The 26,119-nt window shown below is 52.7% G+C and overlaps 1 protein-coding gene across 5 annotated transcripts in view; it reads left to right on the plus strand.

Moving 5' to 3' along the window:
• LOC144719813 (signal-induced proliferation-associated 1-like protein 2) overlaps positions 1-26,119 on the plus strand; it is a 103,461-nt gene that overhangs the window by 51,392 nt on the left and 25,950 nt on the right. For all 5 annotated transcript variants that reach the window (XM_078596023.1, XM_078596019.1, XM_078596022.1 and 2 more), the window contains 7 exons: positions 6,053-6,227; positions 7,834-7,937; positions 14,720-14,877; positions 15,178-15,583; positions 15,969-16,145; positions 19,313-19,587; positions 22,913-23,287. In XM_078596023.1, coding sequence (XP_078452149.1) covers positions 6,053-6,227; positions 7,834-7,937; positions 14,720-14,877; positions 15,178-15,583; positions 15,969-16,145; positions 19,313-19,587; positions 22,913-23,287 — 1,670 coding nt within the window. The remainder of the gene's footprint in view (positions 1-6,052; positions 6,228-7,833; positions 7,938-14,719; positions 14,878-15,177; positions 15,584-15,968; positions 16,146-19,312; positions 19,588-22,912; positions 23,288-26,119) is intronic.

Here is a 26,119-nt window from a genome sequence, read left to right on the forward strand (position 1 = left end):
GACCCGTTGGTTCACCTGTGTGACAGTGAACCCGTTGGTTCACCTGTGGGACAGTGAACTCGTTGGTTCACCTGTGAGACTGTGAACCCGTTGGTTCACCTGTGGGACAGTGAACTCGTTGGTTCACCTGTGAGACTGTGAACTCGTTGGTTCACCTGTGAGACAGTGAACCCGTTGGTTCACCTGTGAGACAGTGAACCCGTTGGTTCACCTGTGTGACAGTGAACTCGTTGGTTCACCTGTGAGACAGTGAACCCGTTGGTTCACCTGTGAGACAGTGAACCCGTCGGTTCACCTGTGTGACTGTGAACTCGTCGGTTCACCTGTGAGACAGTGAACTCGTTGGTTCACCTGTGAGACAGTGAACTCGTTGGTTCACCTGTGTGACAGTGAACTCGTTGGTTCACCTGTGAGACAGTGAACTCGTCGGTTCACCTGTGAGACAGTGAACTCGTTGGTTCACCTGTGTGACAGTGAACTCGTTGGTTCACCTGTGAGACAGTGAACTCGTCGGTTCACCTGTGAGACAGTGAACTCGTTGGTTCACCTGTGTGACTGTGAACTCGTTGGTTCACCTGTGAGACAGTGAACCCGTTGGTTCACCTGTGTAACTGTTGGATTGCAGGGTCACCTGAGCGTTGGTGTCTCCAGTGTTCTTGACCCACCAGTAACCAACCCACACCCACCGCGGCCTGCCTTATCGGCTTGCTGAGCAACGTGGGGTTTGGTGGCGTTTTACTTTTGGTTACGACTCAACGCGAGCCCGGTACAAAGCGCCCATCGCAGAACGGAGACGGTGGGGAGGGAGGAACGCAAATTCCACGAACAGCAACAACAGCAGGCCGAGTTTGTCATGGCGGGGGCTTAACGAAGGTGGGGGAGGGGGCAGGGGGGTGAGAATTGGGGGGCTCGCTGCTCCAGCCAGGTGGGAACCACTCACGTGACAGTTTACATGGGGTAGACGGAAAAAGGGGCTAAAGGTAAACTAGCGTGCTGGGGGACAGGGTCGGGTGGGGGTGGAGAGAGAAAGTGGGGGCAGGGAGGGCGGGGGCAAAAGAGGGCAAGGCGTGTAATAAAACACCGCAAATCAAATAATTTATGCTAACGTCCCACAGGTCGGCGCTCCGCTCCCGCGGAAGAGGGGCGCGCAGCAGAGGTCGCAAACGGGTTTTGATTCCTTACCCGTACCCGGCCGCACCAGGGTTGCAAACGGGTACCCGTACCCGTACCCGGCCGGGTACAGGTACCCGTTCCCTACCCGTACCCGTACCCTACCCGAAATGAGTGACAAACGGTTACCGGTGACTCACGGCCTACCCGTACCCGGCCGCACCAGGGTCGCAAACGGGTACCCGTACCCGGCAGGGTACGGGTAGCCGGGTATCGGGTAGGGTACGGGTATCGGGTACCCGGTTGCGACCTCTGGCGCGCAGCCCCCTCCACCCCCCCAAAAAAAACAGCCGTCCCCCTCCACCCGACCTCCCCGACGACTCCGTAAGAATGGGGACCATTTGGCCTAGAACTCCACTTTCTCTGTCTTTGAGCTTGTGGCCAAAGTGCTCGATTTTTGCAAGGGTGAGGGGGGAGGGTATTATGCGACTGTTTCCACAAAAGGGGGTACATGGTCTTCACCAATTGATCAATATGACCTTCCTGGCCGTGATGGGTTTGCAGGAAAGCACGCTGATGTTTCGACAGAGCCCCACAAAGTAGTTTCGATTGCAGGAGTGAGAAGAATGGTGCTGCAGAATTTAGTAAAGAAGTCCATGATATCCCGATGAAATATGACTGTCCGGGCATGACCAAAAGGCATGGAGGCATGACTGGACCGAGGACAATCTGGCGGTGAAACGTCCACGAATTTTTCTCTTCTCTCGTTGTTCACGTAGGTGCCATTTCATTCATTTAAACTGGATTAAGCCTCCATGGTAACGATCGTGGTGCCGGATTGAGGGGCCCGCCAGGTTTGTGTCCATTTATGCCGAGGGACACCATGGGACAGAAACCTACTCCCAAGTTTCCGAGTTGTTGGTCTGTGCTACGAGTAACCCTCGCAATCCCGTTGGTGCTGTTTTGACAAAACGTGAAAATCATCATTGCCATCGCAACGCGCTTCATTCATGAAGCTTTGAAACGTACGACGTTCATAAAAACATTGACGTTCCACGGAGAAAATGTTTTGTCGGTTATGGGAAAGTGTTTATACCGTGTGCGTATAATAAGTGCAACATCGTCAGCGTAATAAATTATTAAGTTAGAAGATTTTATAACCCATTAGCTTGCATTATTTCCCGCGCATCGGCACGCCGAAATTACGTCTTTAAATCAAACGGCCGGGACCTGAGTTGAACAAAATGACAGCGTTCACAGATGAGAAGTGGGGGTAAGGACGGGGGAGTGATTCGGGGGGGGGGGGGGGGGCCTGGGGATGTTATGCTGCATCAGCCCCGCCAGCATTGGCTGAAGCGCAAACCCCTCTTGGCAGTTTAGTAAATGTGAGCCTTCAAGCTGTCACTTTAATTCATTCTGCACAATATCCATGGCAACCGCGCTGACAAGGGAAATAAGGACTTGCTGACCTGGCTGATTGGGTTCCTCCTGCACCAGGGTCCGCACACCGCGCTCATCGCTGGGGATGCGAGCGCAGCTGTTTGTGTTGCCGCTCGTTAATTTAAAATATCTTAAGCGCAAAATAACGTTCTGGCGCGTGTGACCCTCCTCCCGAAATAAGCGAGCGCCCAGCTTTATTGCCGCAACATCCACCCTGCGCTCTCCCCCGTGTCCCGTCTCCCCGTACCCGTCGCCCCCATACCAGTCTCCCTGTACCCGTCGCTCCCGTCTCCCCGTGTCCATCAGCTTGTCCCCGATGCAGTCGACCGCGGGACTCGTTCCGGTCGGGGGACGTGTCGTGTAGAGGTGGGGCGGGGGGACGTCGTGGGGTAGGTACTGGATGCTGTTTCCGCACGTCCGTGGGGGCGCGTACGAATAAGAGGTGCTAATCGCAGGCTAATGTGAGGGCCGTGCTGGAGGGGTGGCGGCTGCTGCTGCTGCGATCATCGAAGCGCCTCTCTCCATCCCCACCCCTGACCAGGCAGTGGCAGCGTCTAGCAACTCTCTTGGTTTGTAAGCCCCGAGGTTGACGCTAATGTTGTTTGTCATGTTTACATAATTACACGTGGATGCATGTTTATAATTCATACGGCCGTGTAAAACTATTCACAGGACGTAGCGATGCACATCCCCAGCGATTCTACTCATTGTCGGGGTGGCTGTGGCATTCAAGGGCCAAAACAAATTCGGTCTCATTTTCATATCCGTTTCGTGCCCATTTTGTTAACGCCATCGCCCTAGATACAAAACAATCTAACGACGTGCGTGAATCGTAAATGGTGTTAACACGCAAACACATTCCTACACTGCGGGACCTGGTGCGCGCGCGCGTTTTGAGCGATTGAATCGACGTGAACCTCTGCATCTTGCCGTGCCTCACGGCCCTGTGCAGGCTCTCTCCTGCAAGTCGACGCACAAAGCCCCGAGGTGCCAGCGTTCTCGCCACCACGAGCAGCCGGCCTCTCACTCTTCTGCGCAGAGATGAGAAAGTTCCTGCCACCAATGCATAGTTTGCATTTCAGTAGAATGAACCTTTCCTATAAGATTGGGTGTGGCTGTTCTCATATGAAGCATTCGTTTGGAATTCTCGCGTTGGAGTTTCGTATCCGGCGGAGGCTGTTGGAGGCTGGTGCGTGTTGCCGTTTTTGTGGTTAGCCATGCCTGCGAACAGCCGGTGTTGAGGGGTGGGTGCGGGGGACGTTTGGCTGAGACTGTGCCTCACTTTGTCTCCTTTCAACCGCGTCTGAATTTCACACCCTCGGGGGGGGGTGGGGGGGCTGCTGCTGTGTGCTGGAAGGAGGAAGTGGGATGGCTGGGGTGTTTTTTCTCGCCCGGGTGCTAATTAATTTTTGATCGATGAGGTCTGATTGTGGTGAGGAGGTTGCAAATGGCCCCGTTTGTGTTTCCCGACAAGTGTTGCGTCGTTGCGTGGGCATGGCCTCTGTGCGTGGTGGTTTTCCCCTTTTTTTTCCCACCTTCCCCCGAACAAACCCGCGTGGCTTGAAGAGGACGCTGCCTGCCCCCCCCCATAGAGTGCGGTTGTGTGTGGGTGTCGTGTAATTCAGCCTCGGGTCAAACGTCACTGCTTTCTGTTTATCGGGCGCTTGAGGCACCCACTGCTGTCCCTCGCGGTGGCTCTTTTTGTATCGAGCAGATATGTTATATATTTTTTTACATCATTGCATCACATTGAGCGAAGGCGGAATTGACTTCAACCTCTCAAGTATAAATTAAATCGCTCTCTCTGTTGTAAAATATTTTGGTGCAATTGCCGGTACTTACATGATTATTGGTGATTCCAATTATATTGAAATGGGCCCTCTGTACGCATATATTCAAATCGGAACTACCACTAAAGCTCTTGCCTTTCGGCCGCATTCTTCTCCCACGGAGTTGGAAATCAGTCGTGCAAGTCTGTTTACTGTAAGGTGTCGCACCGAAATGCACAGTTTGACATTTCCTTGAAAGTCTCTGCAGAAAATCCACTCAGTAAAATTGCCATCGCGGAAACGTTCATTCCATTCGTGGAGGCCTGTAACAACGCCGCGTATCCCTGGGCGCTCCAAAAAAATAATGAAAGGAACATTAATGGCGGTTTTTGTGCATTTAATTTGAGATTCAAATATAAACGAAATGACTCAACTGGGAATAAGGTGGAAATTAAAACGTGTGCCATGGGGCCCGCTCCCCCCTGTTCCCGCTCCCCCCTGTTCCCGCTCCCCCCTGTTCCCGCTCCCCCCTGTTCCCGCTCCCCCCTGTTCCCGCTCCCCCCTGTTCCCGCTCCCCCCTGTTCCCGCTCCCCCCTGTTCCCGCTCCCCTCCAGCAGCTGGATGATACTGTGTAATAAGGGGATTCCAAAGAACACAGGATGAGATGTTAGTATCCTTTGTGCAAGCACTTCCAAGAGTTCATGAACAGTGAGCCTGGTGAAATTTGGGGAGCGCATCGTCAGTAGTGACCCTTTGGTTCCTAGGGTGTTTCGGCCTTTCACACTATACACCCTCCCCAAAGGCGGCCAGCGACAGGGTGATCAATCCTACGCTTGCGTCCCATTCCCAATTAGTCATAGGAGTTGCCTTGTTGTTGATAGCCAACATCCCAGGGAATCCATGTCCGCAAAAAATGTAGAATTCTTGTTGGCATACTCTTAGGTTTTTTCGGTAAAGTCACCTAGGTAAAAAAAATTATAATAATAGAAATAAAATAATTAATCAATGAAATCACGACGTTTCGGAGGCAACACAAGTCTCCTTCTTCATGGTGGGACCGTCACAGATAAATTTACTGTATTTTTATTTTTTACCTACGTGACTTTACCGAAAAAAACCTAAGAGTATGAATCCTTGCAGTCACGAAAGCTTCAAATCTAGAATCTTGTTGGCACGATGTTTGTGACATAACAACGACGCTGACTGTTTGAAGACATCACAATTGTCGGTGTTCCTCCATCCTGAGGCCCCTGATTTTATAATCCCCCAGGGCCCCACGCTGCCACCTCTGGATTTTGTCTGCCAGGTCAATCGTTTTCCTGGTGGCTACACATGTAACAATTCAACCTCACCACCGCCACCTCCCCCCCCCCGCAGCTATTCCAAGGATTGTCAAAATCAGGGAAAGCGATTTCCATTAAAGAATCGTTTTTCTTTCAACCCTTATCATACTTCTGATTGCACTTGGAGACACTTTGTTTTTTTGACCTTAGGTGTCCCTTGAAGAAGAGACCTTTTAATCTCAATGGGCCCTCACGTGGCTATAAATAAATCCGTCGGATTAAATGACGGGTCTCTGGAACGATTGACGGCAGCAGCGTTTGCCCGTGGCCGCTCGAGTCGGCCGCCACTCGCTGGGTATCGCTCGCTGGGTCCTCCGCCGCCGCGGCCGCCGCTCACCCTCGCCGCCTGTCCCCCCCCCTCCCTCCCGCCCGCTCGTCGTCTCCCGGCAGCTGAGCTACCAGCACAAGGTGGGCATCATGTACTGCAAGGCGGGCCAGAGCACAGAGGAGGAGATGTACAACAACGAGACGGCGGAGGCGGCCTTCGACGAGTTCCTCGACCTCCTGGGGGAGCGCGTGCGCCTCAAGGGCTTCACCAAGTACCGCGCGCAGCTCGACAACAAGAGTGAGCGGCCCGCGGCACCACGCGTCGCCCCTCCCCTCCCCGTCTGCCCCTGCTCCCCATCCCTCTCGCTCTCCCTTCCCCCCCAGCTTCCCATCCCCCTCGCCCGTCCCTGTCTGCCCCCCCACCCCTCGCTCTCCATCAGTCTTGCTTCCCATCTCTCTTATTGCTGTCCATCCCTCTCGCTCCCCATCCTCCCTGTTCCCCCTCTTCCCCCCCCCCCACCTTCTCCCCTGTAGGCTGTATATATTTCTCCATTTGTTTACCTTCACATTTGCATGCAGATGTCTCAGCTGCAGCAGCTGGAACATCATGGCGGGGGGGGAGGGGTGGGGGGTCATTAACACTTTCTGCCTCTGCGTGGGCGGCGTTCAGCACTTTGTGTTTTGGGTTCCGCGCACAAATCCGTCTCCCGCACCGCACCGCGAATTTCAAGATTTGCCAAATTAGCTTTAATTACCAGAAAAATTCATATGTATTTGCCTAACAGGTGCAGGGCGGGAAATGAACGATGAGCAGCACCTCTTTGTGATGTGTCTGCTTTGGGTAATTGCTTCATGGAGACGAGGCATCGGTTCTGCCGGTGGACAGGGTGCTGGGCAGCGAGCGTCACTCGCCGTCACTTGCTCCCTCTCACCGTTCTGTGTTTGTGGCGGTGTGACGACGGTTGGGCGATCCGCCCTGTAAGCCCGCACGTTCGCTCGCACGGGCAATCCCGCACCTCGACAGCGCCAGGCCCCTGTGCAACCTCGAGCTTTCCCCTTAGCACTTGTGAAAATCCTCAAAGTGTTAGTGCCACGGTGGGAGATGTGAAGCGTTGCACCGCTTAGCCAAGAGGCCACGTGGAGGATGTGACATTTAGTCAGGATGGTGCGAAAGCTGCCGCCCCCCCCCCCCGCCCCCCGTACGCAAAACGTTATCAGGAATCGTCGGGAGCCCAGGGGCATAGACGCGGAAGACGGCACGTCGCTGGTTGACCACTCTGCTCCCCCACCGCCGCAGATTATCAAGTGTGATGTTTGCTTTTCAGAGGAAGAGCAATCGTGCCCTGTAAATGTACGCATGCCCTCACAGCTGCCGCTGCAAACCGGATTACTTGGCCTCTGCATTGCCCACGCCACAAAAATGTCATCACCTTGGGTTAACATCGCTTGACGTTAAATGTCACGGTTCGCACGTCGGTATTCCAACGGTCAAAGGTTTTTCCAAATTTGGGTCATATCCGCTTGCGCTCGGCTCACGAGTGCCATGGTATGTTTGTGCTCTCGCTTGCTCGTACGACGGCCGATAACCAAATTATTTTGCAAGTCGTGTAATTAGGGGCAGCGCCTTACAAACACTGGAAGTGTTCCCGGCCGCAGCGCCGTGCCAACGGCGCCCGTTAGCGGCAACGGCACTGGCAGCAAAACAATGAAACCGCTGCTGCATTTTGAAATCGCAGCGCAAAATTGAGTCCCAACTGCTCGGTTAATTTGGTCGTTAATGAAACGCGACTCTGTTACGTCCGTGCTGCGCCGTCCGGTGTGGCGGCGGCAGCGGCGGCTCGGCTCACGTTTGAGTTGTCCCCTGAACTGACCGACGCGACGGTGCCCCCCCCCGTGTCTGACAGCCGACTCGACGGGGATGCACTCGCTCTACACCACCTACAAGGACTACGAGATCATGTTCCACGTGTCCAGCATGCTGCCGTACACGCCCAACAACCGGCAGCAGGTACCCACGTGACCCACGCGAAGCCGTGGCCTCTCCCCCTTGCGCACAAACGCACGCGCGCGCTCGAGCGTCATCTTTAAACCCCCCGCCAAACCTCCTACGCATTTCACAAGAAGTACTAATCGCATATCTGCATTTCCCATAAATATGCTAAATTCCTCTTGATATGCAAATTATTTTGTCAAGGCGCCCTTCCCCCCTCCATCTCAGCTTAAATAGTCGCTCCAAGCCTGGGGTGTGTCATTCAGACTCTGTCTTCTCGACAGACCTGTTCTTCACCTGAGGACGGCTGCTTGCGTTGTGGCCGAAACGTCGTGAGAATTATTTTATTATGTTTTATTTTTATTATTTCCATTCTACGTGACTTTACCGAAAGAACCAAGAAGATGAATCCCTGCAGTCACGAAAGCTTTAAATAGAAATCGAGCGTCATCGTCGAGGGCCTCCCTCTGCTGATTTGGCACCTGGCGAAGTGGTCCAGTGGCTTTGGAGGTGGGAGTTGGTGGATCGTGCAGAGATCATCATGTGAAGCTTCCCTTCTGTTACATAGCTTCCTCTCCTCTAAATTGAAAACGAATTTCTTTAGAGCTGCTTTTTGTGTTTAGTTTTGTTTGTCCTTCCCCCGCACCTCTGGTTAGCACGGTTGGCTACGTACGGTGCGAACAAAGTTCTGCACACATACGTTGGGCGTTGACGTGGCCAATAGATGGTCGTTCCTACTCCCTGCCCCCACGCCATGTGTAACGTGCCAAAATAAGTGCTCGTGAATCTCTCTTACCTTGATGGAATGTAAGGCTTCTGTGTAATCTCAACTGCATAGGACAGGCCTCTGAGAGCTGTGAGTCTCAAACTGCAGTGTCCTTGAATCGATGCATCCAGGGAGAAACTAACCCTAGGCATGACGATGTCTTACTCAATGCCCCGCGCCGACACTTTTGACACAAAGAGTTGCACCTGGTGCAGGCTGCGAGCCTCGTCCCGCCGGATCGTAGCGTTCCTAGCCACCAAATAATTTAGGGATCGTTTAGTGACGTTGTCTTTATTGCCATAATACATTTCTGATGGGCCATTTGGTGCCTAAGCGACTGTATTCCCCATTATCCGCTGTAATTAGTATGGGCTGCCTCGTCTGCGCTGGCCTGCGGGGCGATGCATCTGGCGTGGTGGGATGGGAGCAGTTCTGCTGATTGTTGCCACGGCGGACGGAATAGGAGAGCATCTGGCATCTGGGCTAACGGCCCTATCAAAAATGTAGTCAATAAAAAGGGAGGGGTTGCAGCGTCGTGGGGGCGTATAATGTTTTGTAGAACCGCAAATGCAGACTGTTATTATGGGACAAAGCCTTGATAGTCATCGTGACTATGGGGGCGTGTAATGGTCATAAAAGAGGAAGGGCTTGGCGACATATTACGCTTGTTTTCCACAGCGACGAGTCTTCATTTGGAGCGCCGTGCCAAAGAGGCCTTTAGTTACGGCGGAGAGGAGACAAAAGATGTTTGTGGTAGAGGCAGTCGTTGACTTCCAAACACCTGATTTACGAACACCCACACTTGCGAAACCAGCTTGCATGAAAAAAATACATTGGCTTAAAACGCGAACTCGCACTTGCAAACTCAACCACGGAACTATTTTGTTCAGCGGAGCGATCCTCCGCGGGATGTAATGAGTCAGCCTCGTGCTGGGAGTGAGAGTTTGTGCATATGTGTGTGCCGCGCGCGAATGTGTGTGTGTGTGAAAGTGTGTGTGCGTGCGCACGGATAAACGGAGATTTATCCAGTCTCGCAGCAAGATGTCTCTTGGAAAGGCAATTTCATCACGGCAAAACAAACAAAAAATTACCTACATATTGGCCTGTCTTGCTTGTCAATCCAAAAACACTTGTGACAAATTGAAAGCCCATTTTTTTGTGGACCGTCTCTGCTGCTGTTTGTTGTGTCGGGCCAGCAACACGGGGGTCGCTGGTGGCACCGTTTTCGATCTGTCGCGCATTCATAAATAAACTGCACAATCCGATACACCTCCGCTAATGCGGCCTCAAATCTCGCACGCGTCCTAGCAAATCAAACGTCTTAACCTTGTGAAGCTTGAAGTTTCGGTGAGCGAATGCTGTGCACGTTACAATTTGAAATTATTATTTAAGTTTTAACGGGCCGCGCCGGCTCCCTCCCGTGACTATAAACGTCACCTATCCCTGCAGTGCGCAGCAGCATGTCGCGCGGAGTAAATAGCATCGCCGAGGTGAGCATCGCGATGAAAGCGAGGGCTGCCTGTAGCGCAAGCGGAGGGGAAACGTTGTTGGGGTGTAGTTTTGCCAAACTGCTGCCGAGTTGCAAGCGAGCTTCATGGCGAGTGCCTCACAGACTGAAGCAGAATATTGTATTTCGATTTAGAGCTTTCGTGACTGCAGGGATTCATCTCCTTGGTTCTTTCGGTAAAGTCACGTCGAATGGAAATAATAAAATAATACAAATAAAACATAATTAAATAATTCTCACGACGTTTCGGCCACAACGCAAGCAGCCACCGAGCCGTGAGGACGGCTGCTTGCGTTGTGGCCGAAACGTCGTGAGAATTATTTTATTATGTTTTATTTATATTATTTTATTATTCCCATTCTACGTGACTTTACCGAAAGAACCAAGAAGACAGAATATTGTATTTATATTGGAGCAATCCGATGAGCTATAAAGCTCTTTTTCACAGATGACCAGTAGGGGCGGGGCAGCACGTTACAGCAACAAACGATACAAAAAATACGACAGGAGTGCGCTGAGCTCCCAGGAATCTCAGCAGCGGCAGTAGCACCGCCCACGCTGACACAGCAGCAGCAGCAGCAGTGCGCAGCTGCGGCGTACATTTTCTTATTTGTTTTTGTTCCTATAAAGTCGTCATAGTTTCCTTGAAAAAATGGACAATGGCTCGGTAAATATTATGAGCCATGTCTACATGATGCCCGTCCTTCGACAGTCATGTATTTTCTGCAACGGTTTATTTTATATTTCTTTTGGTGGCTTGTTTCCCTACCTCAATGGATTGAGTTTTTATTTTCCCCCACCCCGCTCCCAAATAAAAACTCAGCGTTACCAGATAGCGGCACCCTGCTGAGCATCCCCTGCAGTTAGCGCGTGCAACGCAACCAGGCCTCATCCTCATCATCCTCCTCGCTCCGACAGGAATCGCCCCTATCAAAGCGCTGCTTTTTTTGGCTTAAGATTTTGTTTTTTACGCCCCGATCAAGTTACACCAGCCAGGAGGCCCCAAACGCAGTGATGTCATTGGGCCCATCACTTCCAAACAAAAGAGACATCGGGTGAGAAAGAGAAGGGAATTGGAGTGGCTGTCGGGATGGAAGGGAAGGTGGTGGAGGGGGAGGGGCGCGTGGGAGTGGGGAGCGAAGAGGAACCACCCACGCCGCAGCGGCGTGTCGAGTCGCATCCCGTGTACACACGTGTCACGCGTGTACACACGTGTCACGTGTGTGCAGTGAGTCACCCCGCCAGCATCTGTTCTCCAGGATGATCGTGATCACCGTCTGTCTCAAGCAGTGCGACTGCCTGCCCCGTGGCCGCCTCGCCGGCTCGATCGTTGGGAACTTTGTTCAAGACCATCGATGAAGTCATTGGCTTTGTTTGTGTCACTGACAAACAGTTTGTTGCTTTGTGCTGGAGCCACCGAGAAATTGAAAAATAAGGCGCTAATTTTCTTTGACCGTTTAAACTTCGTTTTGCTGCGATAATTTTGTACACGTCGGTTGTGGGGTTTTTCTCTCTTTATCTGCGCACGATCGCTGTTCGGGAAATAGTCCAGACATGCCATAATTAGTTGGACACTTCCAAAGGCCCGCAAATGGAATTTTGACAAGCACGATTTAAATTACCGTACTTGCTAGCTGGCTGCACTTCCCTCCTTCGGCGGTCGTTTGCGCGTCTTTCTTCAGCAGCCACCGAGTGAGAATCGGCTCCTCCTGTCTGTAGCAGGGGTGGTGCGACGTGGCTGATGGACCGCAATTTCCCTGGGTCGCCAGGGCAGATGTCGTGGTGTCGTTTATCGCCTCTGGGCGGTGACGCGATAGCAGCCTGGCCGTGCGCGCGAGAGAAGCGTCCTCCGCCGGGAATTGGCGCGCCAATCGGAGCTGTGCGCTCGTGACGTCTCCTCGATCCGCGCGCTCCAGGACGTACATTGACCACCATTGTCAACGTCGTTGTCGTCGTCATCATCAACAGCCATTATCAATGCACTGCTGGATGGATTCCCCCTGGCCCTGTGTTCTCACAATCAATCTAGCACCTGCACACGAGCTGATGGTTCATATGGTGGTCACCGGCACGCCCCGGTTGAAGTACTAATTCCATCCCTGTGCCGGGCACTCAGAAACCGATGATTATTCCATCTCCGTCAATACAATCCTCCAACGTGAAGGAGTTGATTGATTGAACCAGTGCCTGCTGAATTTTTCCACAGATCCACGAAATGCTTCGTGAGCAATTAATCCCCGGTCGTACTCGGGAACGTCTTTTTATGAATGGTGACGCAAAAAGGAAGAGATAGGTGCTTCTCCCCGCACAGCACCGTCCTGCTGCGTGTTGCCACCAAACCCAAATCGCAATTAATTACAATCGCAACGTATTTGTAACTCCAGCGAAAACAACGCTTTTGCAATTGTACAACGACGCCGCGCGTCTGCTGTCCACCCACGAACGCCGTCACGATACCCGCAATCCTGCAACCTCCTGCTGCCCAAGGGAGCTGTTTCTGGGAAAACAAAAAAAAGTGAAGTCACAATGAGAATAATTCTTTTTTCTAAAAGGTTAAGCCAGACCCCCCCCTCCCCTGCTGTGGCCCCCGCAGCTGGAGAACGCCTCGCCCAGAAGATGGTGGCGCCGCCTAAATTGTCTTTCCATCTGTGCCGTTGAAACCTGAGCGTCGGCTGAAATTGCGATTTACTCTCCAGCAACCGCCCCCCCCCCCCCCCCCCGTGCGAGCGAGGGCAGTGATGGGAAACGCAGGTGCTGTTCCGTCTAGTGGCCCGCCTCGTTTGGCGCGGTGGGGACCGCTTACTGTGCTCAAATTGCCGATCGGCATCGTCGGAGCTTCGATTTGTGGCTGGATGAGAATCTATGAATTTGTTTCCTCTTGCTTGAGCTGCGTGATGGTCAACTTGGAAGTCCTGTTTGGCCAAACCGCGTCTCCAAACGAGAACCACATTAAAGGCGATTCAGCCAAGGCTGTGATTTTTGTTTATCTCCACAGTGGGAACGCTTCCCGCTGCAGTGCTTAGCGAACGCTATTAAAGTTACGCTTATGAAACATTATAAACTCTTTATTTGTGTGTGTGTGTACAAATACACATTTGATAAATCCGTTACTGCGTATGAATATTAGCTCTGTAAGTTTAACAAAATTAGGAAAATTGGCATATAACTACCACGTGGCCTAACCCAAAAACAAATGTGGATCGATATACATGCCTGATTCTAGTTTACATCGGTTATAACCTCTCAACAAAACTTCGCGTAACACGGAGCATTGTCAGTCTAGTACTTGTGAGATCGGCCCTTGATTGACCATTCCACCACTCTTTTTGGTTATTTCGGTAAAGTTACGTGACTTTACCGAAAGAACCAAGAAGATGAATCCCTGCAGTCACGAAAGCTTTAAATCGAAATTCATTCCACCACTATTATTTGCTTGTAACTTGTCCCGATTGCCAATCCACTGCTGGATGAAGGCCTCCCCCACAACGTGTTTGTCACGGGGGCTGTTAGACTATACTTCAGCACGGTAGTTGGTGCATGTTTTTGGGTGGGGGGGTGGTGGGGTAAGGGGAGGCGGCCGTGTGCTGGTAATCGAACTCGGGGTCGCCAGGTTCACAGCGCAGCAGTTCACCAGCCGCTCGCTGGCAGCAGGGCCACTCCCCTGGGCAGCGCTGCCTCGGCGCTGTCTCTCCCCGGACGCCTGCCCTCGCACGACACGGCTCGCGCGCCGTGTGCGTTGGGCTGTTCTTCTACGCTTTAGTCGAGAGAGGAGGGGGGGGCCTCCCTCGCATTGAGATGCGCATTGCACTTACAATGAGCTCGATGTTGTTGTATTTACATTTGATGGGTTGGGGGAGGTGGGAGTCCTAAGTGCTTGATACGTGAAGGCTTTTCTTCTTTAAAACCACCCCCACCACCCCAACGATTGTGTTGAAATAATCAAAACCGTTGCCGTGCTTTTCACCCATTGTTGTAATGAAATCAAAGCGTTTCCTTTCAATAATAAACCCGACTCCGCTCTTAATCGTAGCCACAAGGAGCACGATGGATTTTCATTTAACCGTCTCACAAAGGTGCCGTGCTGGCTTGCGCCCGCGCCGGTTTGTGCAATCATTCACATTCGCTAATGAAATCCTATTTGTTGAGTTGTTCCGTTTGAGGCTTTTATTGGGCTCGGGAGGGAGGAGCGAGTGAGCGCCGGCGGCGGCGCGCGGTTACGCGAGCGGCGGAGGAAACGATTACAGGCGCGCGTTGCCCCGTTCACGTCGTTATTGTTTCGTTTTACGCTGGCAGTTTTAGAATTAAAAGCGATCCTCAAAGGGGAAGGGGTGGCGGGGGTGGGGGAGGGGGAGGGAAACACAATTTAATTTGTGAGCTCTGACATTAGGAGGATGGGGGGGAAAAGAAGCCACCCAACTCTTTCTGCCGAGCGAACTGGTGCTCGAGACCTCTCGTCAGGCCCTCGCCGGCGCCTCTGTGAAGCTGCAGTGCCATGTCGGATTTCGAATGTCGGATGTCGTGTCGCAGCTCCTGAGGAAGCGGCACATCGGCAACGACATCGTCACCATCGTGTTCCAGGAGCCCGGGGCGCTGCCTTTTACACCCAAGAACATTCGCTCGCACTTCCAGCATGTGTTTGTCATCGTGCGAGTGCACAACCCCGGCAGCGAGAACGTGTGCTACAGGTGAGACGCATGCACGTTGCACGCGTGGGGGAGGGGGGGGCACAGAGACACACACACGTGTGCAGCCACGTGCAGACATCGCAAATGTTTACTTTCTACTTTTAGAGCGAGCGCCTGCAGTGTCTGCAGTAGGCGAGCACATGCGGGGCACATCTGTATGCGTGGCCTCCCCCGTGCTCAAATTTTTTGTCAAAGCCTGTGAAAATGTGTTTAACCCCCAAGCGCAGGTGATCCTTCACATTCTCTTCTCCCGACGCAAGCGAGCAAATCTTGTTCCTCTTTTTCTTTTCACGACGCCAGCGTCGCCGTGACTCGCTCGAAAGACGTTCCGCCGTTCGGGCCGCCGATCCCCAAAGGTGTGACCTTCCCCAAGTCGGCCGTGTTCCGGGACTTCCTCCTGGCCAAGGTGATCAACGGCGAGAACGCGGCGCACAAGTCGGACAAGTTCCGCGCGATGGCGGCGCGCACGAGGCAGGAGTACCTGCGCGACCTGGCGGAGAACCACGTGACGACGGGCACGGTGGAGTCGGCGGCGCGCTCGTTCGGGTTCATCCCGCTGGGCGGCAAGAGGAAGGAGAGGACGCGGCCGCGGCTGGGAGCCGAGCTGGGCAGCCAGGGCGCGCTGGTCTGGCACGCGCGCGCGCACGACTACTCCCACTCCGCCACGCACCCCGAGCTCGGCTGCCTCTTGGGGATCTCCAACCAGGTGCGTCGCGACGACACGAGCGACGCTCCAGCGCCGTGAGCGAGCGCACGCACGTGCCGTCTTGCACAGTTTGAAACCGACGCCGCTCGCTCGCGCAGCGCTGTGGGATTTAAACGGATTTTTTAAATTAAAATTTTGGTCGTGGGTCGGCTTGGTGCATTCCTCCAAAGCACCATGCTTGTTTAAATTCCACAGTGGGTTGTCTTGTCGAAGGCTCTTCCCTGCCATAGCAATGCGGATTTTTCACCAGGTCCTCAGGACCACCGTCGCTAATGAGCGTGCACCGCGCAATCTCCTGCGGAGCATGGGGACAGTTTGAGTCCCTTCAAGAGGACGGCAGGCGCGGGTTGTCTGTGACGGCTCGCGGCGTGTCCCCCCGTGCCAGGTGGTGGTGCTGGTGGACAGGGTGGCGCGGAGCGGGGTGGTGTTCAACTGCACGACGCGCGACGTCATCGGGTGGACGTCGTCGCAGAACGCGCTGCGCATTTACTACGAGCGCGGCGAGTGCATCGACCTCACCGTGGCGCCGGACGAGGTGGTGGAGGTCGTGCAGCGGCTGCAGGTGACCGAGCGGCCGTCGTCGTTGTCGTCGCTGTCGCCAAGCAACCGAGCCGCGAGCAAACACAGCTGCTCGGTTGAACGCAGAGACACCCATTAATACAACAGCCGAAACGTCGTGATTTTTATTTTACTTAACTTTTTATTAATTTTTATTTTTTACCTACGTGACTTTACCGAAAAAACCTAAGAATATGAATCCTTGCAGTCACGAAAGCTTCAAATCTAGAATTAATACAACAGCCTTCGTTTAATATTGGGCATCTCTGGCTCAAGATGTCACCGAGAACTTTACAATCCAACCTTGATCTCCAGTTATTTTGCTTATGCAACATATTGAGCGGTTAATATCACAGACATCGTCGTTGATTACCCCCATGCTATCAAGAGCAAATAAGTCGTCGGGTGTGATTTTGAAATGGAACACCAAAACATCAGTCTTACCGAGGACAGGAAGGAGATCCAAAGGCTTGGAGCATAGTCTTGCCTTGTCGAGTGGCCTTCATTCACACGTGAGCTTAGGATGGAATTGGGTCACTGGGCAATTCGGCACTTTCCCAGTAAGCCGGTTCTGGAATTGATCCAGCTCAAACTTCGCGTAGCTTAAGCCGGCACTCAGCATTTTGAACTTTTAAGACGCACGGAGTATGAATCGGCTCAACTGCACCGTCGGCTCGCAGCGCAGATGCCCAGTTGCCTGGTGGCTCAGCCCCACCATTGATGATATTTATACCCGTCGCGTGTCAGAAGCCTTTTCATGTCTCCGCATGTAAAGTTTAAGGCGCACAACCGATCCGGATGGAGTACACCGGGTGTGGACATTCCTTCAATTCTCCTTGACCTCCCTCGGCTTGAATGGATTGCACAGGCTGGTCACGTTGTTCCTTAAACGGCGAGGATGCCGACCCATTCAATTTTAAATCGCCCACGAGTTCTTGTGCTCGCTGCCCCATTCCGTGGCGATGACGCCTCGCCAGCTTTGTGGCGAGATGTTTAGCGGTGAGGCCCCACGGGATGACGGAGGCGGCGTGTGAATGCTAGGCGCAGCGCCGTGTTGCTAATCATGGGAGCCTCTGCTGGTGGTTCTCTTTGCACGGCCCTCTCCGTGTCCCTCGTGACAACGGATGGCTGGTCTTGCCTCGCCGTGCTTTTGAGTCCCACTCGCGAGCCGCACGTGGTGTGCATTTCGGCGCCGTCTCGCGGCTTTTTCTTCCTAGGTTCATTAGAACACTCGCTCTGGGAGCCATCGTCGTAAACAAATCGATACATTTTCTGGAGAACGGTTGCCACTCGCTTGAAATTCCTCCCGTGGTGGAATCGGAGGGTTACTCCTTCTAAATATTTGCCACGGACCCCTGGTTACAGCTGTTGTGTGGTGGCAGCTGGCCGGCTCGTATTTCGCCGGGACGCGAGGCCACGTCGCCCTGGCGTGCGATGAAAGCCCGGTCTCATCAACCGAGCTTCCTCCACGCTCGCGGAGTGAATCCCGGGGGAAACGCCCGCGACCTCGGGGCCTCCGAGTGGAAAACCTGAGTGTTTACGTTCCGCAAAAAAGGCAAACTGATCACGGTGAGGGTCGCGACCTCCAAGACAGAGGCAGCCACTTTCCCAGCGAGTCGCGGGGCAGCGCCCAGGGGGGAGGGGGCTGGGTGGTGCACGTGTTCGTCACAGGCCGTGCCACGTGTGCCGCTGGACTGCGGAGTGGCACGTGAACTCGATTTAACCGCGCTCCGGTTGCTGGTGCGTTTTCACCTCTAACTGCCAAACCCTCCCCTCGGGGTGCCCTCAAAGAACGAATCCGTTGTGTTTATTTAACCCTTGCAAACCGACAACCCCGAGCCGCCACGAAGGGCTAAGAGTGTTTGCGAAGCTCTGCATTTGAGGGCTTTGGTGGAACATAACAGGCGTCTAAATAAAACAAAACGCGATTGATTGTTGAAATATTTTTTCTCTCCTCTTGGTCAAGAATAGGATTTCAGCTTTCCTGCGGGAGTTGGGAAGTGAAATGAAAGAATTTGCTTACATAGCGCCAACAACTCAACAAATCATTTCCTCAGACGACACCACAGAAGTAGTTTGCAGCGTGTCTCGCCCACGAATAGCTGTCATTCTTTCTTCCTCTATAAATAGCAATTGCATCATCGTCAAATAATAAATTGCATTTCATTCCCCTTTGTAAATCTACTGCTGGACAAAGGCCGTCCTGTGCCATGTCAAGCAGCAAGAGTTGTGTTTTGTCATACTTCACCACGCCGGTCAATGCGGGTTGGTAAAGCGAGGTCCAGGATCGCTTCAGATATCGCTCGCCACTGACGATCGTCATCCCCAGCTAACGGTGCAGTCGGTGAACCACTGCGCTCACCACTCCACCAATCGTCGGATATATACATAGCGGCGAACGTATACATTTGGTCTCGCCTTAAAGATGGCTTCTGTGAAAATAAATTGAGATTTTTTATTTTATTTTCTGCGTTCGTTGGTGGCCAGGCTGAAGACATTGGAATTCGCGGCACTTGAAATTCAAGTTATTATTCACAGATGACTAAAAAAAAACAGGATCCTAGTGGTGCTGACTCATTGGGTCTGACAAAGCCACTCTGAGCCTCCTGATAAACGATTAGACTCAACCGTACGACGTGAACCGGGTTCACAGCGGTGGTGACTCGTCGTCTCTGACACAGCCATTGTGAACCTAGTGTCACGTAGACCCAGCCCCAGGGCTTGATCCAGCATGTGTCAGCAGTGCTGGCATCAATGTCCCTGGCGGGAGCGCTGCTGTTTTGTGTTCGGCTGTTCCTGTAATAGTTGCGGTGGCTACAATTCCTCTGCTGTTGTAAGCCTGGTAGATGTGCAGTGATTCACCCCGCTGATGATGCAATGAATCGTGACAATTCACTGAATCGTAAATAAATGTAAGCGAAACGATTCCCACACGCGATCACGAGCGCGCATCGTGGGTGAGCCGATAAAAATCGACGTGACGTCTCATCACGTGCCCAACGGTGGAACTAACCGCGACGGGCACGCGCGCGTGCGTGGCGGAGATCGTGGCGAAACATGTTTTTTTATAATTGCGACAGCACCCCCTGCCCGTCGTCTTACTCGATAAAAAACAATAATAGTAAAAATAACCGCGACGGCACGCGTGCCCGTCCGTCCGTTTGCACGCAGCTGGTGACGCGCGGCTGCGAGACGCGGGAGCTCACGCTGCGGCGCAACGGGCTGGGCCAGCTCGGCTTCCACGTCAACTACGAGGGCGTCGTCGCCGACGTGGAGCAGTACGGCTTCGCGTGGCAGGCCGGCTTGCGCCAGGGCAGCCGCCTCGTCGAGATCTGCAAGGTCGCCGTGGCGACGCTCTCGCACGAGCAGATGATCGACCTGCTGCGCACCTCGGTCACCGTCCGGGTGGTCATCATCCCGCCGCACGACGACGGTTCGCCCAGGAGGTTCGCCCGCCCGGCTGCCCGGCCGCCCACCCCACTCGCTCCGTGTGTCCCTCGGTTCTGTCGTCTGTGTCTATGTCTATCTGTTCCACCTACAGGTGTCTGTCTGCCTGCCTTGCCTGTCTGTGTATTTTTCTTCTGTGTGTGTGTACATCTGTGTGTCTGCTCATTCCTCTGTGTGCCGATCTGTCTGTCTGCCTCTCCGTCAGTCTTTCGGGGTGAAGCCTCTGTCTGGCCTTGCATATCCTATGAGCAGTACAGGAGGAAGGGAGGGTGGCATCTCACATCATGTTCAGAAGCTTGGTCAAGCATGACATCACAGTGTGGGCATACTTCCAAAATACTTGTGATCGATCAAACTTCTTCTATTCCAACTATCACAGTCTGTCGTAGTGTTTGCTGTGCTTTGTCAGTTCTCTGCTGGTTAACGGCCTCGCCACGCCGTGTTGGCGATGCGGGTTGCTGACCATACTTCACCAAGCTGGACAGTGAAGGATGTTGGCAGGGAGTGCACAGGACTGGTTCAGAAATCACTCGCCGTGATGTTAGCTGTGGCTGGGAATCGAACTCGGGAGGGCCAGTTTCTTAGTGCACTAACCACTGCCACACCCCACCCTGTGTTAGAGTGATCAGAATTTAAATGTGATTCCCCCAATTGCTGTGACCAATATGATTATACTATCCATTTCAGACACAGTTTTCAATGAGAATGTGTTTAGAGCTCATTGAGATGCTACCATAGCGAGATGTTAACTACCTCGCCTGATATACAGGAGGTCGGAGGTTCCATCCCCGACCCTGACGCCTGCTGTATATTTGGAGTTTGCATGTTCTCCCCGTGGTCGCGTGGATTTTTCTCCAGGTTCTCCGGTTTTTTCCTTACACATTTGTAAACATTTGATAAGCCACTTCGTTGGGCTATCATTTGTGGCCAGGTCACTTCTGAAAAAGAGATGTAGAGCTCAGTGGGCCTTATCTGGTAAAATAAAAAATAGTTGACAGTTTATCTTCTTTGCAAGCGAGACCTTGCCAAATCCACTTTTGAATGCCCTGAACGACACTGCTTCTAAAGTGCTGGCAAACATCGCAAATAAGGCTGCGTTCAAACGCTTCGTGCAGCAAACGTCAATTTGAGCAAAGCTGCGCACGAAAAATTGGACCGGCTTTTGCTTAGAAAATGGATTTTTGATTCCGTGCATTAATTAACTTTTGTGTTCAAAGTATATTGAAGTCGGGGGTTCGCTTCTACCGACTGTATAACAAAAAAAGGAAGCATAATTCAATCAGGAATAATGGCTGGTTAGGCCGGCTTGTACGTACGGCGGCCCACCGCCTGCAAATTGTATTGGACAGGATCTGGAACAATGAGCGAGAGCTCACAAATCAGACGCGCCTTTTCCTCCCGGGGGGGGCTGGGAGGGTGCACTGACCCAGGCAGAGCTCGCTGGAAGTCTGTGTGTGGGCTGACCTGCATGCCAAGCAATTTAAACTTTGAACACGAAAGAGTTATAGTGCGTCACACACACACACAAAAACTTTGCATATGTTTAAAGAGGGGAAATTTATGATTCGCATAACGCAGAAGTCACGAGGCCTCGGAGACTCGTAGACGTTGAAACGGCGACTGGCTGAAATAACGATTGCAGGCATTGGTCGTGGTTAAAACATTTCGGTGCACAGTGATTTTTCGTGTTGATTTAGAGCTGGCGAAAAGGGGCTGCACGGAGTCCGCTGTTGGCGCTTAGTGGCGCATCAGGAGTCGTACAATCCTCATGGACACTTGCATGGAAACATAAACATGCAAGCAAAGATCACCCATGCAGAGATGCAGATCTCCAGGGCTAGTGCTGTTAAAATAACAGCTCTTTGTCCAGCCACTGCCGGACGAAGGGTTCTCCCTGCGCTGCGTCGGTCATGCGCACTTCACCACGCTGCCGCGTTTGGGGTTGTCAGCCGGGGGGGCCGGGGTGGCAGGACAAGTTCAGATATCACTCACCGTTGAGGTTAGCCACGGCCAGGGAGAAAACTCAGATTTCCGGCTGTGCCGCCATTGCTCCCCCACACACAGTCACGCCATCACTCGGTCGCACGCACGCACAGGGGCATCGTCACCGGCTTTTTGTGCGGTAGGCCGCGAATTAAATTGCCGCTTGTACGGGCCCCGGCGTCCGCATTGGGAGTGAATCGTTATCAACTCTCCGGGGCTGGGCTGAATCCCTTGGCTAAAAGACGCCTTTCGGCCGCCATGCATGCCCCTTGAGAGCGGACGGTGGACGTTCTCGGCTACGGACCGTCTCAAGGAGTCGTGTTTTCCCAGAAGACCGCTGGATGTGTTCTTCCAAAAGAGGCCCTTCCATTCATCCCACTCTTTTCTGAATTACCTGCGACAACAGAGAACTTTGAATTGCCCAATAATGGCTGAACGCCAAAGCTATTTCCTCTCTTGACGCGCGCGCGACAAATATTGATGCTGTTTTCTAGCGCTTGGCTCCGGACCGTTTCTCCTCCACCTGCTCTGCATAGGAAATGTAACGCCTTTTCAAGGCGAGTGCCTCTCCTTAATCCCTTTGTTTTGGCGGCTTAGTCATTTGCTTTGCTTGGCGGTGGGTGATGTTTTGGTTCAAGCACGCGCTCATTGTTTTGCCTAAACACACCGGAGGGTTTAGCTTGCCCTGCCGCGGGCCCGATAAGCAGAGCATTTGCTTGCGAGCCGCTTTCTCAGAGCCAGGATTATTATCCCCATCACGCAATCCTCGCTCCCCCCCCGCCTCCCGACATGAGCTCCACCACCGCTGCTACCGCCAATTTGCGGACTCGAGCCGCCCGCGTTGTAATCCCCGGCTCGGGCGGCGTGGCCCCGATTGCATTACCTCCTCCTCTGTGCCGCTGCCGGGGGAATTGGCCAGATCTGTGTGGCGTTTTGAGTTGGTCATTTCAGTGATATGTCTGACTCCAGGCTGGGGGAAACATGCACCCAGGAGGCTGTGGGGAATGCAAGACTGCAATTGTTTTTTCCCGCAGCATTTCTTGGTCGCGTTATGAAGAGGGAGACGCAACCAACAACAAAAAACGGCCTTCGCCTGCTGTCGAATTTAAAGCCAGACGCTGCTCTTAAATTAATCACAAAGACACAAACAAATCCGTGCATATGTCTTCATTACATCCGTGCTAGATTGTTATTGATTTAAGTTGTTAGGAATGTAATGGAGCTCATGACGCGGGCGCCCCTTGTGTTGTCGCAGCCCGCTCGACGCACGCCGCCTCGTTTTGAAGGCTCGGAGGTGCAATTGACGCGCGGCGCGGCTCTCGCTCGTGACTCTTGTCGCAGGGGCTGCTCGGAGCACTGCCGCGTGCCCATGATGGAGTACAAGTTCGGAGAGGCGGGCGCGCCCTTCGACGTGAACCGCACGCCCTTCAAGGCCCCCGTGTGGCAGCGCGCGACGCCCACCGCGGGCTCCGCACCCTCGCCGACCTCGGGTCACCCGCCCGGTGCCCGCAAGGGCCCCTCCGCCACCGGCTCTTCGCCGCGCCAGCAGCCGCCGTTGCTGGCGCAGCACCCGTCCACGTTGCCCCCGCACCACTCGCAGGCCCTGTCGCCGATGCAGGCGCAGCCGCCGCACGGGCTCATCCTCTCGGCCCAGGGCCAGGGCGCCATCCCGCGGAGCTTCTCCGTCGACGGCAAGGCGGCCGAGAGCGGCAAGAGGTGCGACACGGCGCGACGCGGCGCGACGCGGCGGGGGGTGATCCTGTCTCCTGGGGGGGGCCGCCTGTGGCTCATTCATAATTTACGATTGACTCGATGGGAAGGTCTCGACTTAAAGCTTTCGTGACTGCAGGAATTCATATTCTTTGGGTCTTTCGGTAAAGTCACGTAGATAGGTTCAAAGAAAATAACAAAAAATTAGCAAAAACAACTGACGTTTCGATCGCAACACGAGCGTTCGTCATCAGGAAGAGGGGGGTTAGCTTCTAAACCTTTATAAACAGTTGACCTTTAGAAGCTAACCCCCTCTTCCTGATGACGAACAAAACGTCGTAGTTTTTTGTTATTTTGTGTTATTTTCTTTGAACCTATCTACGTGACTTTACCGAAAGACCCAATCGAAGGGAAGGGTTTTCATGTTCGAAATCCCGGTCGGGTCGTCGACTCCTCGGCCCCGTCGTTGCCTCTCGATCGATGAAATGAGTATCGCTGTGTGGGACGCCAACGGTGGTGGTGATAGTGTTATGGATACACTGGTCCTCGCCACAAAAATGTGGAATTTCCACCACCGGCTCAGGCCTATCAACAGAGATGTTAGCTGCCTCCGGTAGTGTGAGGAGTGCCCATCATGCGTGCGTTTGTCAGGGTAATGGAGGTAACCTCTGGCTGGCCGGTGTCCGGTGAAGCCGATGGTCCCGTGCCGTACGTCACAACTTGTGGGTTTGCGGCCAGCGTTAATTCAATCTAGAAATTGCAACGTTCCGAGGGCTAATTAATCTCATTGCTTTGTTGTGAAGGGTCTCCATTTTACATTTACTATTAATTGGTGCAATTTGTAAAGGGGGTTCCCACAGGAATATTTCTTACAAAGTACAGTTAATGTTAAACGCCACAATTACAACGGGAATATCCTCGCGCGCAGGTCTCGCCCGCGACCGATACTCTTGCTCTCGTCTTAGGGCTTTGATCGCGTTTAAAATAATGCATGTAACAATGACGGTGATGATTTTGCTGTCGGTATCATAATAATACTTATTCCATAAATTTGTAGGTGGCAAGACTGTACCTCTCGACATGCATCGTGACAGATCACAAATTGGTCTACTCCGTGCTACGGTACAAGATTAAACACTTTATCAAGGTCGCAAGCGCTGCCAATTAAGCCCGGCTTTTGTGGAAACTGCACCTCCGATATGAGACAAAAACCTTTTCGCAAATGCGGGCAGCCTTCGGGTGATTGCTCTTGGATTTAGCGGCCACAGCAGCAGCAGCAGCTTCCAGAGCGTCAGTGTTGAACAGGTTCATGTCACCCAATTGCATATCTTCGGCCTGCAGATGTTTGTTTACATTTCCATGCCGCTGGCACTGGCTTAGTTTGCCGTCGCGAAAATTCATTTTTTTTAATCCATATTAAACGCAACAAAGTTGCGATATTTTTTTTCAAAGTATTTTATTGACTGCCTGTAAATCCTCTGTAATTGGTGTCTGCCTGAAATGTGTTCTTGCGTGAAGCTGGCGCACGCATTCTTTGGATTTAAATAGAAATCTGGAATGAGGTTTTTTTTTTTTAATCCGCAATTTCGATACCGCGAATAAAACCACAGCCCCAGTCGCAAAACTGCTCTCAATGTAACGCGCGATTGGAGCTCTCTCCTCAGTAGGCTCGTCTGATAAGCTCGTTGAATGTAGCTTTTCCTAATAAGTGTATTTTATGCCAAACTTTTTAATCCTTTCTACGTGCATTACATTCGCCACATTTGCTGGCTCGCATGCAGGTCTGCGGCTTGCACGTCTCATGATTGCCTCAGTGTAATGAAGATGGCTTTGGTCAGCTTATAATCTCGCTAGAATGGAGGGACAGCGTCGTTGCAGGAATTTCTCTGTGCCTGCTACTCGAGGCAGCTGGGCCTCTGAAGTGACGCAGAAAGACTCGAGCGTCGTGTTCATCCAAGATTGCGCCATTTACGCGTCGGCATCAAACATAAAATGACAATATTTTCAACGCTCCCGGCGCATACTGCGGCGCATTTGAACAGTCGAGTGCACCGAGCTTTTGTTGAGAAGCCAGGCGGTCCTGCCGGGGTGTTGGTTTTTTTTTCCCTTCCTGTGGCCAAAACTCTCGGGGACAATATCTGACGCACGCGTGATGGTTGGACGCGTCGGATCGGAGTGGGCGGATTTTTTTCGTTATCTCGGAAACGGGAGAGAATGGGGCCGACGGCGCTGCCTTCGAGCACCGCACCGCACTCCACTCCACGCGTGAATGGACGTGACTCACCGTCTCGGCACATGGACAATCTTGCCACTGCTTTCTTTCAACCCTGTTTACACAGTGACAACGGTGGTGCCGCCCCCCTGTACGTGCGCGCACTGAGTGTCGGCTCTAGATGTTTTTTGCGTAACAATTTTTTACTTGCGCACGACTACGCGTGCAGTCGCGATCTGTCGTTTGCGTAACTTGTGGGTACATAAATTATGCTCCGTTAACTTTGGGGTTTACGATAGCCGAGTGCCATTCAATCCCGCGGCGATTCCAGAGAATTGCCATGGTTCCAAAATCGTGATTCTATACGTGAATGAATGCTCTCAATCTTATTTTTAACATCTCGTTTGTACTGTTTGCCACATCAGCTTCAAGATAACGGCATGCAATTTGCGCAATGTGTACGCCATCGATCCTCGCGCATATGGTTCATTGCGTGTATCGTGAGCTCAAGCGTCGATTGGAATCAATGCATCATTCCTTGCCATGATAATACGGCGATATCCACATTTCACATTGCGCTTCGCCTGCTTGATAGTTTGTGGTATTTCTCGCCTCGCTAATCACGG

This window comes from Lampetra planeri, chromosome 7 (genome assembly GCF_965212315.1).
Source record: "Lampetra planeri chromosome 7, kcLamPlan1.2.h2, whole genome shotgun sequence".
In the NCBI taxonomy this organism is placed as follows: domain Eukaryota; kingdom Metazoa; phylum Chordata; class Hyperoartia; order Petromyzontiformes; family Petromyzontidae; genus Lampetra; species Lampetra planeri.